Here is an 18,705-nt window from a genome sequence, read left to right on the forward strand (position 1 = left end):
CTAGGTAGAAAATTGCACTTCATGTCCACAAATGCAACATTGTCTCTGCTACTGAACTGGCACAACTGGATATCAGCCTAGCACTGAATACTGTACATTGAGAAATGGGTCTGCAATTCAAGGCATGCTTCAAGGCAAGTACTGGTGAAGCCGAAATTGTTCCATCTGAAGACAGGCATCTTTTCCCAGCACCCCGCCCGCCTCCAAAATAAACTAGTTTATTGTCTTGAACGTGATCTGGGACCCTACTGTAAACAGTGCCGTTAGGGGAGATTAAATGCAAAAAGGACTGAAAGTGAGCATTCCGTGGTTCATACTGGCCAAGTACCACAAATGTTGCTGCTCATGCAGTCGTGCTGGCATGAGTCAGCTAAACGCGCCACAAGATGAATTTTTGTTGCTTTTGCAGCAATACAAAGTTGCACGACTGTTTCTCTGCGAAGAGGTGCAGAATTGCCCGAAAACACCGCATTGCTCTGCCTGCCTTCTTGACTCCCGATTTAATTCGAAGGACAGTACTCGGTGAGGAAAAACAAAAGGTGAGCAGGAGAATGTGGTTTCCATGGTAACCTTCCGCCTCAGGGAGCGACCTGTCTACCCGTCTCCTGCTCGTCGTCATTTAACCGGCGCCCCCTACCATTGGCTGACTACCGGCGTCTGACTATCCTCACTCCATCCTTCAATCCAATGGCGACCCGCGGGAAGTGCCGTGCTTTCGGTCTGGCGCACGCCTGACCGTGACGAAGCCGCGCGCCTTCGCCAATCGTAACATCGGAGCCGCGCGCCTTCGCCAATCGTAACATCGGAGGCGTACCTGCGCGACCAATGAGGAGAGCGTATTTTAGAAGTCGAAGCGGAGGCTGCTTGTGCTTGTTGTCGATGCCGGAGGCTGAAGGGACCTCTTGGGCTGACTGAGGTGAGTGGACCTGTGGGGCTCGGAGGCCGGGGTGCTAGCGGGGCGGGGGGGTGGAAGCAGCTGTAGAGCTTCGGTGTGGGCGCCTTTCTCCCCCTTTTTAAGCCATAGGGTTCGCCTCGCTACCGCTGTGGTAGCCCCAATGCCCAACCGCAGGACTTGCGGAGCAAAGAAATCCACAGCGTGCCCCACGATTGCCTTTCCTGATACTTTAGGAAAACATTCAAAGGGCACCAAAAAAAAAGGTGAAGTGAGTTTTTCAGAATGGTCATTCCCTCCCGTTAAACCGGCTGTTTAGTCAGGTTAGTGACATTTGTAATGACGATCGAGAACATAAACCTCCTTATTTTAAGTTTCGCATCAGAGTTATGGAAACAAAGATTGTCGTCTTGGGAGATTCCCCCCCCCCGAAATGCTGTACTAAAAATACTGTACTTTATTTCTCAGTAAGCCTGTTTCCAGAGATTTCCGTTTCCAGTCATTTCGGCTTGCGTTTACATAATATCACGCTATATGGCGCTTTTAATAATCATCATCATCATCTTAGAACCTCAGAGCTGGAAGGACCCTAGGGATCCCTGGGTCCAGCCTCTGTCAGGGAGGCACAGCGGGGGAATCGAACTTCTAACCTCTGCTCCTTCAGCCAGAGATCTAAATCACTGCGCTATTTTCTTCTGCCTTTATGTTTCAGGCCACTCAGATTGGTTGTCTGCTCCTCATTATTGGTCTTTCCTTTTTTTCCCTTTTTTTTTCCTATCTGCTTCAAACAAATTTTAGATTTGTCTGCTTGGGATTATCTTTAACATTTTGCTCTTGGTAGAAAAGAGTCTGTCTGGAAAGATGTTATTCCTGAACAAATCTTTTTCAGAGATGCACAATTAATGCATCCACATAATCATGTATGTAATTCTTGTACGCGCTGCTTGCAATTCTTGTATAATACTGTATCCTAACAAAAATACAGTAGAGTAGTTAAACTGATCTTTGTTGATTGGCCTAATCTGATCTTTTCAGATTGGAAATCTAAACCTGGATCTGTCATGTCTTTTGTGGTATTTTAATCAATTTTTGTCTTACCTATGGTCGTTAGGAAGTAATTTCCTGCTGATCTTGGAAACACCTTGAATCATTCTAATTGATGCTGTACCTATTAAATTGCAGTTCTCTGCATATTTAACTCAAGTCTGGGTTAAGTTGTGTTTGTATACAGTAATTTGCTAATGTTTGTTTGTGCATACAAGAATTTGTATTGGATGTTTTAGCTACTTCATATCTGAGATGGTACACACACAAAGGCAAATCAAGACACTTCTTACCAATGCTTTATTTGACAACTACTTCATTCTCTCATTTCTTGGCAGCACTACGTATGGGAGGGAAATATACTCTTTACTTCAAGTTCTTGCTGTTATTTTTGCATTTTGGTAAATGTTGTTTTGCTTTTCTCCCCAATCTTTCACTAATTATTGCTTTTCTTTCTCCAATAACGAATGCCAAAGTAGTAAAATGTGTATGTCACATGTGCACAAAAGTACTCTTTCCAGCAGTAGACAACAGGGTATAAATGGCATTGTCAACTTTTATATTAATATAAAAATGAATGCAATGTCACATTTCCAAGTACATCACAAAGGCTCACTGCCCCCTTTTTATTGCTAAAAACTAGCTTTCTGTTGAGAGGGGGAGGAAACTTGTTTCTAATAAGATAATCATAAATACTTGGAAATCACTGATTAGTATGGTACCCTGCCCATGGCGTAGGAGTCAATCAGGAGTGCACATCAAAGATGACACACCCAGAGCCTGTATGTGAGTTAAATGTTGTTTTGACTTATATACTACTCTTGGTCCTTGGAGGATTTTTTTTTGGCAGTTTATAACATGTTTATGCAAACAACTTGCTGCCTAGCAAGCTGGGTATTCCTTTTACTGACCTTGGAAGACTGAGTCACCCTTAAACTGGCTACGTGAGCCCACTGGGATTGCACTCAGGTTGTGAGCCAAGGCTTTACTGCCGATCTGTTGAGGGACATGCAACGAAGAATCTAACCCTGAGCTGTAAAATCCAATAGTTTCATGATGTTGCATAATGTTTTGAAATTACTGTTCTAACTGTAAGAAGAACCTTGCTCAATCAAACTAAAGGTCAGTCCAGTGTCCTGTGGTGGCTAGTCTGATATTTATGGGTAGCCCTCAGGCAGAAGATAAGTACAACCTTCTCCCACTGTACTTTGCTGAGAACTAGTGTGGAGAAATATATCATCTCAGTTTGTGGAGGTAGTACATAGCTATCATGACTAGCTGTCACTGGTTCTAAAATCCTTGTGGACAAGTGGAGATATTTTACATACAAAATACTTAATGTTCTTACCAAAGTGCAAGAAAATTATTGTGGCTAATGTAAATTTAGGAGATAGGAGCATCTAGGGTGCAGCATGTGTATATGAGGCATTCTAGTCACATTAAACATTATAGTCACATAGTAGTCTAATTATAATGTCATGTTTCTTGTTACTGTTTGCTTACTTCAGCTACTGGCTCCATATTGGGAGGTGCTCCTCTTGATGCAATGGTTTCCTCAATAGAAAGTACTGTATTCCTCCTATATGGAGTGGCTGCAAGTGAGGCATTTAAATGTGAGGGCATGTATAACACTGAGGAGATGGCATGTGGCCTGCATTGGAGTTAAGGTACCTCTACTTACTCCATTTTGTGAAGGAGCTTTTGCTATTCCTTAGTTGGGCACAAATGAGATAAGTTTTCATATACCGTTCTGTAAGTGCCATTGGAGACTGTTAATTCTCACCTGTGTAGCCTCATTAGGTAATAGCGTATATGGCAGAAACTAATGTAATCCTGTGAAGCACAGGGTGTCATTAGCCATCAGTTCTGCTATTTATTAAGTCAGCACTTCTCAGAACCTGTTTGCCCTGACCACTCTTCATCAGCTCTGAGTGGAGTCAGACTTGATGGGCAGGGTATAGAAATAGATGGCAATCTGGAGCTTCCAGGGAGAGCAAAGATTGTAGCACATAGTGTGAGGAAGAAATAGAAGAAACCAGTGGCAGGCAGGCAGTAACCAGCTGGGTGTGAGAGGAGAAGAACGGAATGAAAATGGATGAAAAATTGTATTTTTACATTTTTTTATTTTTTTTTATTTGAAAATCACTTTGAGGCAGCTTTGCCTTGAAAAGCAGTAGAAAATCTCAGAGTGGGTTTGATTTAAGTCAAATAATCACTGTTTAAATCACTAGTTAGTAAACATTTAAACAAGCCAATTTAAATAAAAAAAAAGAAATAAGATTTTAAAATTTAAATTGGATTTTTAAAAATAAAATGTTTGCTGACTAGTGGTTTAAATTGTGATTTACTTTACATTAATCCAATTTAAATCAAATCCACCTTGCAAAATATTGTCAGTAAAAGTATTCAAAGGATGGATTGAGGGAGAGGGAAAGGATAAGCATCTGAGGCTGAGAGACACAGATGTTGGGGTGTGGACTCCCTTCTCTGAGGCAGTGGAACCAGGTAGTACAGTACTTCAAAGGAAACTAAAAAGAAAGATTTAAAAATTAATGTTCTTAAAATAATAGTATTCTTATTAATGGAACTAGCGTCAAAGGGAGAAAGAACAGAAAGAAAAAAGGAACATAGAAGCACTGAAGGAATAGTTAAATAAAAGTAGAAATTAGGGGCAAGATTAAAGTTAAGTGAGAAGTGTGACTGGGAAATAAAAATGCAAAGAAGTTAATAAATACTGGGACGTGGAAGGGAGAAGGGTAAAAGGAAGATAAAATATAGTTTTAAAACCTTTACTTGCAGCCTCTCTGCAAGCAAATCCCGCATGAAATTGAGAAACTGTATTAGCCAGAGTCTCTGTATTTCATTTGAAAGATGAACTATGGAGCGCTTTGTTACTAGGAAATTAATATGGCAGAGAATGCAGCAGTTTTCAGAGAGCCTAGATAGCCGTATACTTCTATATGAGCAGTTGCTAGTGAATTATGCCAAACTCCACTTCTGTCTGGCTTTTTTTTTGTGACAAGCTCCATCCATTTCATCTCTATAATGAAATGATAATGGAGTAAGTGGGTGCACTTGGGTACTTGTAACCTGGTTTTCAAGTCATAGTCTCCCAAAATACAATTCTAAACTAATTTACATTAGGTACTCTTACTGAATTACCCTTAGAAGCAAAAATTATGAATTTGATTTTGTCATCCTTTGAGAAGGTGAGATGGATTGACTCCCTAAAGATGAGTATCACAGTGGAACCAATTATCTCGAGAGGTGTTGAGTGCTCCAACACTGGAAGCATTCAGAAGAAACTTAGACCACCACCTGGCAGGTATCCTTTGATTTGTATTCCTGTAACGAGCAGGGGGTTGGACTTGATGGCCTTATAGGCCCCTTCCAACTTCACTATTAGATGATTCTAAAGGAATCCATAGTCTTGAGTTTACAAGAGCTGAAGGACAGGACATGCCTCATAGAGTCACCATAAATCTCAGGTGACTTGATGACACATAACAACTATTCGAGAGAATATAATCCCTCCATCTATACCAGTATTGTCTAATTTGGCTGCAGTTCTTCATAGTATCTCAAGGCCTTTCTCATAGATTGCTGTCCAAGATTCCTTCAGTATACAGTGGGGTCTCGACTTACGAACGGCTCGACATACGAACGTTTCGACTTATGAACCGCTCTCATAGGAATATATGGACTCGACTTACGAACTTAGATTCGAGTTACGAAGTCTTTTTTCCTTTTTTTAAAGCTAAGTCATCTTAGTTTAAAAGGAAAAAAGGAAAAAAATATCCCCCTCTAGTGGCAGAAGGCGGAATAGCAGCTTCCCATTAGTTTCTATGGACGAAAAGAGCAGATACGGATTAAATGGTTTTCAATGCATTCCTATGGGAAATGCAGATTCGATTTAAGAACTTTTCGACCTGAGAACTGCCTTCCAATACGGATTAAGTTCGTAAGTCGAGACCCCACTGTAGATGCCAGAGAATCAATATGGTGCCTTCAACATGCAAAATATGAGCTCTACTATTGAGCTATTCTTCATCTTTTCTTTATTACTTATCCCAGATTGAATACAAAATGCAAATAATAATAATTTGACTATATGCCTCATCTAAATAAATATTATTTTTACTGTAAACTTTCAGTCTACTACATTAGCAAGAGCCTCTATAAGGAACTTGCAAGATCAACCTATTTCTTTCCATGAATATTTAATAGCGCTACTTAATTGTTTATGCCAAGCTGAGCAAGCCATTATTTCATAGATCTTTGCCTGAAGAATTCTGTTCTGTGTTGACTTTTGAAAGAATCTCTTACCTATGATTTTCTAAAATTTTGCAGGTTCATAAGAATTTTGTGGAGAAGCTACTGATGTGATGTACAAGAGCTAAACAATGGCAACTAACGACAGTGTTGGCATACTGAACTCTGCTTACCTGGCTGTGGAATATATTGATTCTTTCTTACCTGAGAACCCTCTACAGCAACCATTTAAAAATGCTTGGGTTTATATGTTGAATAACTACACAAAATTCCAGATCGCAACCTGGGGATCACTTCTCATGCATGAACTTTCCTATTTTTTAATATGTTTGCCTGGATTTGTATTTCAGTTTATACCTTATATGCAAAGGTATAAAATACAACAGGTAAGATAGAATTTTGTCTTGTATGAGAAATTGTAGCCCTAATTTTCTATCTTGTGTCATCTTGGTATCAATCTGCTTAAATATTTTGCCCCCTAACTACTGTCATGTTGGCTTGTTTGGAAAGACAAGGAAAAGTAATCGTGGCCAGAGCAGATATTAGGAATGCTATTTAGGCTATGCTGTCCAAATCTCATTCTGAGTGAGCATTCGTAGTAGTGTGTTAAAATAGTGAATTAGGAATGTGAATTTGTGTTGTATTTTTTTAATAGTATAATGGTCATTAAGTACCGCAGAAGCCTTTGTGTGCTGCAGGGTCAGAAGACCAGCAGTCGTAAGATCGAATCCACACGACGGAGTGAGCTCCCATCGCTTCGTCCCAGCTCCTCGCCAACCTAGCAATTCAAAAGCATGTAAATGCGAGTAGATAAATAGGTACCATCTCGGTGGGAAGGTAAACAGCGTTCCGTGTATAGCCGTGCTGGCCACATGACAACGGAAACTGTCTTCAGACAAACGCTGGCTCTACGGCACCGCCCCCTAGAGTCGAACATGACTGACTAAAAAAAATGTCAAGGGGAACCTTTACCTTTACATTAAGTACATCCCAGGCAATCTACTTGGTTTCTGTGTAATATCTGTTTTGTTCAAATATTAACTGAGGTTGAACATTTGGCCAGATATTTACATTTTTGTTACATAATGCTCCAGTAAAATTTATCCACTGTCTACTGAAAAGCAGCCCTATTTCAAGTGGAATACAGTATCTTCTAGTATTCTGCCTGGTACAGACTATAATACATAATTTCTATAAAATTAGGCTACCAGATACATGTTTTAGAATCAGTCCTTCAGGTGTACTTATTTCCTGTAGCTCTCCTGGACTACTTTGCTCACTGCAGATATGAAAACCATAAGGGACTGAACCTTTCATGCTATAATTGCTCTCTCTTGACCCAAAAATGGCACTAAGGCGGCATTTGTAACATTGATTCATTATACCAAACTAGATCATACATGATGTTTTTTTCTGTGGTGAAAAACAGATGGGCAAAGACTCAGATTTCTATATATTTCAATCCCCATCTTCATAGAATCATAGGACTGTGGCCTGTCTCCAAGCCCCATTTTAGTCCAACTATTTTGTTTCCTAAAACCAAACAATCCTAAAGCAAAAATTGAGTAGGCTGATAACCGGTGCAGTCCCATAACAGGAGACCAAAAGGTTTAACCTATATCTAGTTCCTCTTCCCTTATGTTTTTCTGTCTTGAACACTGACTATTGAATAAGTATTCTCTGCTTATTTATGCTATATATAATGTTTGGTTGTTTTGTTTTGGCTGTAGGATAAACCAGAGTCATGGGAAAGGCAATGGAAGTGTTTCAAAACATTGATGTTCAATCATTTCTGTATACAATTGCCGCTAATATGTGGCACTTATTATTTCACAGAATATTTCAATATTCCATATGATTGGGAAAGCATGCCAAGATGGTAAGTAAATAATGGACCTTCCATTTAGTTTGTATTTTACACCAATAAAATGCTACCATTTAGTATGTAGTAGTTTCAAGCTGAACTTTTTCTGTGGCTCCTAATATATATTTTAATTACAGATGTTCCTTTTTTGGTAATGTTAAAAGAGTTGGCAATACACATTTATTTTGTACTTTGGCAAATAGTATGCAGTGATTTTTCGTCTCTAAATTAATGGGTTTGTATTGCAGTTGAAAGGTCTCTTAGGAAAAAATAGGAAAATATTCCATCAGCAGTGTATTTTCCCAACTTTTAAAATCTCTTCCTTAAAGTTTCAAGTTCAGTTTTTCATTTCACAGGTTGTAGCCCAGTTGTCTTATGTGTTTGTTTAAAATACATTTAGGCCACCTTTAAAAGTTAAAAAAGAGCCACTCAAGGCAGCTTTCAAGATAAAAATGCAAGTTAATGAAAATCCAGTGATGAGAAGAACAAATATAAATATAAAATATAAAGCATCTATTAATGAATATGCAATAAATTGCTGTGTACTTCATGTAGCTATTAAATTATTTCTGAGTACATGATTTGTATAAACTTTGGAAAACACATTTACTGTGTATTTATTTTATGAATGATAACAATAGGGGTCTGGTTTGCTTTATGTATGAAATATATCCGGGGGGGGGGGAGGCTTGAAACATGATCCTGTGTATGATGCAATATAGATTCTGCACCTTAAACAACTCTTACCCTACCTGTTTTGCAAAGGACTCTACATAAACAAAGTTTGAGCTATGTTCTGTATTCACTAAGCTCTGTTTTTTTATAGGAAAAATACCCAATTGTTCTCTATATTAAACACTTAATATTGCTAATACTTGCTGATACTGTATATACTTCTGTCCTTCCAAACAATGAATAAGGGTTTACATTTCAAAAAGTTAATGTGATGTTTATGTTGTGAAATAGAAGTACAACAAAAAGTTTTGGTTTTTCAAAGAATAATGATTTATTGTACTTCTGTCTTAAAAAGGAATATTCTTGCTTTCAAAGGTATGTGGTACTTGCCCAGTGTTTGGGATGTGCTGTGATTGAAGATGCCTGGCATTATTTCCTTCACAGACTCTTACATCACAAGAAGATATATAAGTACATCCACAAAGTGCATCATGAGTTTGTTGTACGTATTACTCTAAATTCATGGATTACCTAGTTAATGAATACTGTTACAGATACAGAAATGCAGTAGGATTTTTTTTTTAAATCTGGAGAAAAGACCAGTAGGTTTGCACACTGTTTTCATCTGTACCATACAATAAGGCTGTGATTGCCTGGACTTGAAAACTGCATTTCAGTCAAGCTGAACAAAATACCAGAATCCCATTCAACCATTAATGTGATTTTTTTCTTTTAGTAGCTCACACAAGGAAAGTACCTGATAACTCCTTGGGCAATGGGTTCTGTTTTGCTGCTCTGAACCATGATGGTCACTGGTCAGGAGAAGAATGAAGCTGGAAGCTTCTAGCTGGTTTTGGTGCCAGCACACCTCAAAGCTGTTTGACAAGTCCTGAAGCCCCTGTTGAACTATGCACTGTTCTGCTTGTTGTTTCCCAAATGGCTTTGGTCTGGGTTAGGAACAAGTAGCTTGAGCTACTTGTTTGCTAGCCTACTATGGTAAACTCTCACTGGCCATGCCTCTCCATGGTATCTGACAGAAGGGTTTCCCATGCCAGAAAAGTGAATTTAGGATTTTCTGCATGCAAAACATCTGCTCTACAAGTGAATTAAGGTTCTAATATCAGGCTTTGAACCTATGTTGGGGAGCTGCCTTGCTTTGTACCATAATGCCTTTTTGAGAGTATGATTTTTTTAAAAAAAATCTTCTAGTTCTAAACTGAGTGGGGCAGATGAAATAGAGGTTCAGAAAATCTCATTGGCATGACCTGAAAAAGTGGTGGGAGAAACATACTGTATAAATATATAATTCTATGCACTGAATCACTTTCTTATTACAGTGGTGCCTTGCATAGCGACAATAATCCATGCAGCAAAAATCGCTGCAAAGCGATTTTGTCGCTATGTGATTTAAAAAAGCCCATAGGAATGCATTGAAACCCCTTCAATGTGTTCCTATGGGCTTAAAACTCACCTTAAAGGAAGTCACACAGCATCCCGAGAGACTCTTCCCATCCTGCTTATAATTTTTTTGAACTGTTACCGTCTGGCAGAAGATATAGAACAATTAAGACTCGGACTACACGTTTTCTGAATAGTTTTTATCCCAGAGTTACAATTGCAATTAATAATGAGCTTAAAGACCACCAGTAGTGAATAATTAGTTGGACTGTGTTACTTGGCCTGCGGTATAGATGTTTGTATTTTTAGTGGGGGACTTTTAGTGGGTGGGGAGTGTTTGGAGAATTTTATATTTGTGCATGTGTCTGGTCTCTGGGTGTCTGTGAATTTCGTTGTATGGGTATACTGTGTATATACTTACAATGACAATAAATTATTATTATTATTATTATTATTATTATTATTATTATTATTATTATTATTAAAGCGAAAATCCTCCATACGGCAGCCATTTTTGCTGCCCGGTAAGTGAGGAATCAGCGCGAAAACACAGTGGGCGGCCTTTTTTTTTTTTTACCCGGTGGCCATTTTGGAACTGCCGATCAGCTGTTAAAAAATCATCACTTTGCGATTATCAGTAAGCGAAATGGTACCGATCATCGCAAAGCGAAAAAACTGCATAGGACACATTGCAATGTGATCGCTTTTGCAATCGCAAAAACTTCATCGCTATGCGGTTTCGACGTTAAACGGGGCGCCCATTAAGCGAGGCACCACTGTATTTTCATGGGACTTCTTACTATCGTTTCTATGTTCTAAAGCTTACATCCTATCAGTAAAGATTTTATACTATTTCAACGTTGTGAATATCCTTAGATGTAGGGGTGGAGCTAAACTCGGTGTCAGCTGCTTTGGGTCCCTTGTTGGGAGAAATGCGGCATATAAATAAAACTAATAAATAAATCCATTTGTTTCAACTGGAGTAGAAACAACTAGATCAGTTGGAATTTGTAAGTTCTATTGATTTAGTTGGGACTAGCCATTGGTTGTAGGCCAGTTTATTCATTCCTGTTTTTCCTGTAACTGAACCCACGGTCTAAGTGTGAAGGGGCAAGAATTTTGCCAGAGTAGGAAGCTTGTGTTTGACATTAGTACTTTGTTTGTATGTGTTGTAAAATACACATTACACACATTTTCTCCTTTCATTATAGGCTCCATTTGGAATGCAGGCTGAATATGCGCATCCTCTAGAAACACTTATTCTTGGGACTGGATTTTTCATTGGAATAATAGTCTTCTGCAATCATCTGATTCTTTTGTGGGCTTGGGTAATTTGTCGCTTGATGGAGACCATTGATGTCCACAGGTAATTTTGTTTTATTACATAGTGATGGGAATCTATAACCATCCAGTAGTGGCTAGAAAGGATTTTTGAGGAAGTTAGTGTTAACTGCTAAGAACCTCCTGTAAGAGACTTTATTCTAAAAGCATGAATTTTAAGGACTGTAATAAATTTTCTTATCTAGTAGTAAATTCCTTTCAATGTAGTGGGGCTTGCATATGATTGTAGAACTTAAGATTTATGCTGTACATGGTTCTTTGTAGGCATACATCTGTAGTGACATCCATATAAATTATTTTGATACTCTTCAAGCAAGGAATGTCCACAAAGTTCCACATAGAAGAACTGTAAAGGCCTTATCCATGATTTTTCATGACATAATTGACAATGGCTTGATTCTGGCCACTGTGTACAAACCTACTATGTGGTCTGGATGTGCATGCAGGAGTCTTGCACTCAAGACTCTTCTCTCTTTCTCTTCTCATTACAGGAAGAGAACGAAAGTTTCTGCTTTTGATTTTAGAATAACCACAGTTCCCAGTAATATTTGAGGTTGGGATTCTGTTGTTTGTATTTTGGAGTTAAGTTTTGCATTCACTGAGAGGTAGAATCAGAAGCTGGGAGAGCTGTTAAGATCTTCAGGGAAGGGCCTTCTCTCCAACACAGAATAGTGATTTAAAGACAAATTTGAACTTGCTCTGCCTGTTGGAGACTGACATTCAAGGGTAGGCAGGCATTCAGGTTATGTGGTATGTCAGTCATTAAGCATCCCCATGTCCTACTTACAGTGTATCACAGACGTGAATACACTCCTCAGGTTACATAAATATTTTGGTATATCTTTGCATGTGACAACACTGAAGAAATGACACTTGGCTACAATGTAAAGCAGTGAGAATACAGCTTGTATAACAGTGTAAATGTGCTGTCCCCTCAAAATAGCGCAACACACAGCCATTAATGTCTGAACTGGTGGCAACAAATGTGAGTACACCGCTAAGTGACAGTGTCCAAATTGGGCCCAAGTACCCGTTTACCCTCCCTGCTGTCATGAGACCCTTCAGTGTCACAAGTCTCAGGTGTGAAGGGGGAGCAGGTGTTATCGCCCTCACTCAGACTGGTCACTGGAAGTTCCACATGGCACCTCATGGTAATGAACTATCTAAGGATCTGGGGAAAAAAATGCATTGTTGCTCCACATGAAGATGGCCTAGGCTATAAGAAGATTGCCAAAACCCTGAAACTGAGATGCAGCACAGTGGCCAAGACCATACAGCGGTTTAACAGGAGAGGTTCCACTCAGAACAGGCCTTGCCCTGGTCGACCAAAGAAGTTGAGTACCCATGCTCAGTGCCATGTCCAGAGGTTGGCTTCGGGAAACAGATGTATGAGTGCTGCCAGCATTGCTTCAGAGGTTGGAGCGGTGGGGGGTCAGCTTGTCAGTGCTTGTGCTCAGACCATACGCCGCACACTGCATCAAATTGGTCTCCAGGGCTGTCGTCTCGGAAGGAAGCCTCTTCTAAAGATGATGCACAAGAAAGCCCACATACAGTTTGCTACAGACAAACAAAGGACATGGATTTCTGGAACCATATCCTGTGGTCCAGTGAGACCAAGATAAACTTATTTGGTTCAGATGGTGTCAAGCGTGTGTGGCGGCAACCAGGTGAGGAGTAGAAAGACAAGTGTGTTGTGACCAAAGTCAAGTGTGGCAGGAGTGTCATGGTCTGAGTCTGCAGGAGTGCTGCTGGCACTGGGTAGCTACAGTTCATTGAAAGAATCATGAATGCCAACATGTACTGTGACATACTGAAGCAGAGCATGATCCCCTCCCTTTGGAGACTAGGCCACACGGCAGTATTCCAACATGATAACGCCCCCCAAACACACCTCCAAAATGACCACTGCCTTGCTAAAGAAGCTGAGGGTAAAGGGGATGGACTGGCCAAGCATGTCTCCAGACCTAAACCCTATTGTGCATCTGTGGGGCATCCTGAAACAGAAGGTGGAGGTGTGGAAGGTCTCATCCACCAGCTCTGTGATGTTGTCATGGAGGAGTGGAAGAGGACTACGGTGGCAACCAGTGAAGCTCTGGTGAACTCTATGCCCAAGAGGGTTAAGGCAGTGCTGGAAAATAATGGTGGCCACACAAAATATTGACACTTTGTGCCAAATTTGGACATTGTCACTTAGGGGTGTACTCACTTTTGTTGCCAGTGGTTTAGACATTAATGGCTGTGTGTTGTGTTATTTTGAGGGGACAGCACAGTTACAGTGCTATACAAGCTGTATACTCAACTGCTTTACATTGTAGCCAAATGTCATTTCTTCAGTGTTGTCACATGAAAAGATATACTAAAATAGTTAGGAAATGTGAGGGGGTGTACTCACTTCTGTGATATACTGTATTTGAAAGGGAAAGGTTTAAGATTTTGCTGGAACCCTCTGCGGCTTTCAGTACCACCAACCATGGTATCCTTCTAGGCCATCTCTCTGTAATGGGACTTGGAGGAGGTGATATTAGAAGGTGGTGCTGGTGGCCTGTAGTTTCCCTCAAAGTTCTTTCTGTCTTCTGCCCCATGCTATACATGAAACTGCTGGGAGAGATCATCTGAAATGTTGATGTTAGGTGTTGGCAGAATGTGGATGACATCTTAACTGTAGGCTGCTGATTGGGGCTGGTTAGAAAGAGCTTACAAGCCCTCTGTTACAACAGCTTTCCCAACTGCCAGTCCAGTTCTATCTCAATCCAAAGTGCTCATCATGACCTATCAAGCTGGTAACAGCTTGGTTCCAAGCTGTATGAAGGACTATAACTCTCTGTATGAATGTTCTTGACTACAGTATTAAGATCTTTGGTAAAGGCCCTTCTTTCAGTCCCACACACCTTCGCAGGCACATGTGGTGGAAACGTGAGATAGGGCCTTCTCTGGTTGTTCCTAGATTGTGGAATGTCATCTCCCTTTTGTCCTTCCAGTGACAGGTGAAGATCACACTTATCAGGATAGCTTTTAACAAATTAATCAGGTGGCAATGAGTTTGAGTGGTCCATATTTTATGTATGATTTGATTTGCCTTTAAGATATTTCTTAAAAATGAATTAATTTTTTAATGTAATAATGTATTGTGTTTTTAACTGGCTTGGTCTTTTAATGATTTGTGAACCATCTTGAGTCCCATAATTGGGAGAAAAGCAACATAGAGATAAAATAAGTTAATAAATTAAGTACATTCTTATTTCCCAGACTGAATTGTAGTGAGGCAACTACCTGTTTATATTGTTGGAAATGTTTCAGAAGCTAAAGAGAAAGCAGTGATGACAGATAATGCCTTTTCCTCATTGTTATGGGAGCAACATTGAAAACTGTCACATTCCTTTCTACTGTGCAGAAAACTTATCTGTTTGATGTTCAGGTGTCATTCATGAAGTAAATGGAGAAACAGTCCTTAACCTCTTAAATTATTTTATTCCCACAGTTCTCCATCTAGAAATATGTTGTCTAATGGCACAGTCTTTGAACTTCAGAATTTTTAATACTAAGCTGATACTGAAACAAGTCAAGATCTAAAGCTGTAATCCTATATATATATTTATTTGGGTTGAAAGCCATATTGGACTAAGTGGAATTTATTTTTGAGAAAACATGCATCACATTACAGTGTGAAACCTTCTAGCAGTAGTTAAAAGAAAGGTGAGGAATGTCTTTGTATCAATATTTAAATGTATCCTTCTCTTTCTCTTTAGTGGCTATGACATTCCTTTGAATCCTTTGCATTTGGTGCCTTTCTATGCTGGGGCTCGCTTTCACGATTTCCACCATATGAACTTCATCGGCAATTATGCATCAACCTTCACTTGGTGGGACAAACTCTTTGGTACAGACTCACAATACAATTCTTACAGAGAAAAAATAAAGGAGCAGGAAGACACAGCAGAAAAGAAGAACAAATAAATTTCCTATTAGAAACAAAAGGAGAACATCTGCAAGATGCAAATTGCTGCCTCTATGGTTTTGGTTGAACGTGGAAGTTCTAACATATCACAATCCAAAGCAAAATAATTGCTTTTAATAGAAGACTAAGATCAAGCTGCCTAACCTTGGTTGGATAGTAGGCTGAACTATTCATTTCTGCATCTCCCAACAGGAGAACATTTTCTATTTTATAAATAAGTAAAGCATATATATTTCAGTAAAAAGAGAACAAAACAAAGGCCATACATTTGGAAGTTTATAAGAAACTGTGTGTCAGAGTTGAATAGAATTATTATAAATCTTTCAGATATAAATGTTAAACTGATTTTAAAATTTTGATTTGTTTGGCCAGTTTTCTAATCCAGAAGTTACTATGAGAAGCACTCATGGGAACAAAAATACTGCAAGAAAGAAATTCTGACAGATAATTTGCATATAGTAATTTAACAGAGCTTGCTGTTAAATTTTTTTAGATTGAAAAGATCTTAATCTGCTGGAAAGAGACTTTCTATTCTGTTTTACTGAATGTTCTGTCAGTGTCGTTAGTGTTATTCATAACTTTGCAAACTACTGAATGGTTGCTACATTTTGCACTTGTGATTGGCAAAAAAAATGTAGAAATGGTTTTGCTTTTTTCATGTTTATCATGCAACAAATAAAATGATACTGGGGTTTAAAAGTACTTCCCTGTTTATCCTTTGTAATAAATAATCATTTATGAACTTCAGAAAATAAAGATCTTGACTTGTCAAACAATATTTGAGACTCTAGTCCACAGGTACTACACAGTTACATCTCTATCAAAGAACATTTCTTTAAGAACCATGCTGGATAGATATAGGTTAAAAAAGCTGGAGATGAGCGTGACCATGGTAGCTGGGAAACGGAGTATATACAATGATAATTTAATTCCACCACCCTTTAAGCGATTTGATAGTGACCAATGGGAATTGTTTCTAATTTGGTCTTGGATAGTATGTCCCATCTACCTGTGATACAAATAAAGAGCCACGTATATATGTTGGACATGGCTATTCTGGACCATTGCATAGCTTCCTTGCCCTGTCCTGGCAGCCCATCTTCATTACGTAATTGTTATGGATGTCTACATCTGTACATGTGGGAGGCAGTGGAAGACAGGAGGGCCTGGCGTGCTCTGGTCCATGGGGTCACACAAGAGTCAGACATGACTTAATCACTAGACAACAAACAACATCTGTACATCTTTTTGTGAGGTGAAGCCTTGATCATGCAGAGTTTCATCTTGTGTAGAAGGTCATATATTCCCCCTGCAGACAACTGCATAGATATGTAGATGTTATGGTAGGGACACACAAGCAACAAAGATTTTAGGTCCATGGGACTATTTGATGCTTTGGGGCATCTGTTGTTTTGTCATTTCACTTTCTTCTGCATTTAGGCCATCACCTTACCAATCTTAGTAGCAAGGGAAATATTTGGTGTTGGCTTTTATATCTTTACATATAGTTCAGTACATTATCAGAAATGGCCAATAGACAGAACCAGAGAGTATTTTTCCTGGCTTGTTGGTAAGGACATCAGAATGGCTGAAATCCAGTAGTAAATCACAAGTAGAGGGTCCACTGATTCAGTGGAATTTACAGAGGAGTTGACTCACTAAATCCCCACTGATTTAATAGGCCTACTCTAGTTGTGACTTACTATGGGATTTTAGCCAGTGTGAACTACTTGCACAACTGGAGCAATGATACATCCTGGAATTAGGTTAGATATGGTGCCATCAATTTGAAGTTTACAGTAAAGTCACGATTTGTACCTGGCTTAAACTAACTTAATATGGCTGGAATAGCTCTCCTGTTTTTCAAAAGACTTTGAAAAACCTATTCCTGTTTAAGAACTAGAACAGCAAATTCACCAAACATCATACAGTATGTTTGCTGTTTATCAAGAAGCACTTTGTTTATCTGAAATACATCAGGCAGGCCTCTATCATAAAAACAGTTGAATGAACAGCAAATATTTTGACTTGTATGAGTCATGGGGAGAAAAGGAGGGGAAAACGTGTTCCAGAATTCTGTTCGAATACTGGTATGTAATGTTTCATCTTCACCAGAAGGTGGTATACAACTCTTTCTTAAATTTCCTAATTCTATCCAGTGGGTTCTCTTTGCAATGTGGTTGAGAAGACTAACTACCCTATAGGGTCTCTTCCAACTCAAAGTGACTCTAAGTAAGGAGAATGACTTTGCAAATACATTCTCTTTTAAGAGTGGTACATCTGTATCTTGAGCTTGCATGTCAATTGTATTACAATACACTTGTGTGAATACCAGAAAAAGTGCCTAGCAAACCACTCCTACAGGGGTTAATTCTATAGCTTTAAACCCACAGGTCAATACAGATATTTGAGATCACTACTCTCATGGTGTCCCCCACCCACCCTGTGTTATCTTTAACCTGCAAAGGGAAAGCATAGGGGTTTAAAAGATTAAGGGAGGTGTGGGTTTATAGAAACTATATGGAATGTCTATATGGTTTACATAATCCAGAAGGTAAGAGTTACATTTAACTTGCAGTTTCCATATTTTGTGAGTGAAGCAAACATGATAAAAGCACACACATTAGTGGTTTCAATATAGAATAGAGTCAATAATGTAAGTAACATAAAATTACTTTTAAAATCTAGCATAGAAACGTATTCATATTTATTATGCCTGGATAGTTCTTTATGGAGATGTTGATCTATAGTACAATGTAAAACTAGGTGGCAAGTTAAGATGCAAGAAGTCTGGATTGTCCCACTTCAGAGGCTAGGTTGTAGGCCTTATTCCTGAACACTCCTCCACTGCAAGTAATAAACTAGCCTATTACATCCTTCTCTCTGACTCACATACCTGGGCTCTATTTATGCAGATCTTGCTTTGGAACATTCCAGAGCTAAGCAAGATGTTACACATGCTGAAACAGGAAGGCTCACCTTTCTTGCCTTGGTTCCTTTTCATTTGCTGCACCAGCACCAGCGGCACTATGAGGAACATTCTTCAGTTTCTACATTTCATTTGAGAGAGAGAAAATATTAAATATAGTGTCCAAAGAAAGTGCACATCCAAGAATGCAGTGGGGCCCCTTTATTGTTGGTGGCCACCAATCCTGCAGTTTTCATAGCTGCAGAAGTGGCCACTGGAATCCAGGTTGTTCCCCCAACACAAATGTGTCGCCCTGTACAGACAACTTACATGAGCAGTGGATTACAGGGATCAGC

The 18,705-nt window shown here is 39.2% G+C and overlaps 1 protein-coding gene across 2 annotated transcripts; it reads left to right on the top strand.

Moving 5' to 3' along the window:
• Window positions 1-779: 779 nt before the first annotated feature.
• Window positions 780-16,143, top strand: MSMO1 (methylsterol monooxygenase 1). Of its 2 annotated transcripts, XM_073001484.2 has the most exons (7): window positions 836-916; window positions 5,146-5,261; window positions 6,287-6,594; window positions 7,939-8,087; window positions 9,123-9,249; window positions 11,357-11,511; window positions 15,233-16,143. In XM_073001484.2, exons 3-7 carry the CDS (start codon window positions 6,340-6,342, stop codon window positions 15,438-15,440), a joined length of 894 nt encoding a protein of 297 aa, XP_072857585.2. In that variant the 5' UTR covers window positions 836-916; window positions 5,146-5,261; window positions 6,287-6,339; the 3' UTR covers window positions 15,441-16,143. The 2 variants fall into 2 exon arrangements, with proteins under 2 accessions (XP_020657619.3, XP_072857585.2); XM_020801960.3 differs by lacking the exon at window positions 5,146-5,261 and having other exon boundaries at window positions 780-916.
• Window positions 16,144-18,705: the final 2,562 nt, after the last annotated feature.

The sequence above is a fragment of the Pogona vitticeps genome, chromosome 5 (assembly GCF_051106095.1).
Source record: "Pogona vitticeps strain Pit_001003342236 chromosome 5, PviZW2.1, whole genome shotgun sequence".
Taxonomy (NCBI): Eukaryota; Metazoa; Chordata; class Lepidosauria; order Squamata; family Agamidae; genus Pogona; species Pogona vitticeps.

Bases quoted from the DNA above. Each gene is read 5' to 3' on its own strand.
- MSMO1 (XM_020801960.3), top strand. From the start codon at position 6,340: ATGGCAACTAACGACAGTGTTGGCATACTGAACTCTGCTTACCTGGCT. The intron at 9,250-11,356 runs GTACGTATTACT...CTTTCATTATAG, and splicing joins AAGTGCATCATGAGTTTGTT to GCTCCATTTGGAATGCAGGC. The intron at 11,512-15,232 runs GTAATTTTGTTT...CTTTCTCTTTAG, and splicing joins GAGACCATTGATGTCCACAG to TGGCTATGACATTCCTTTGA.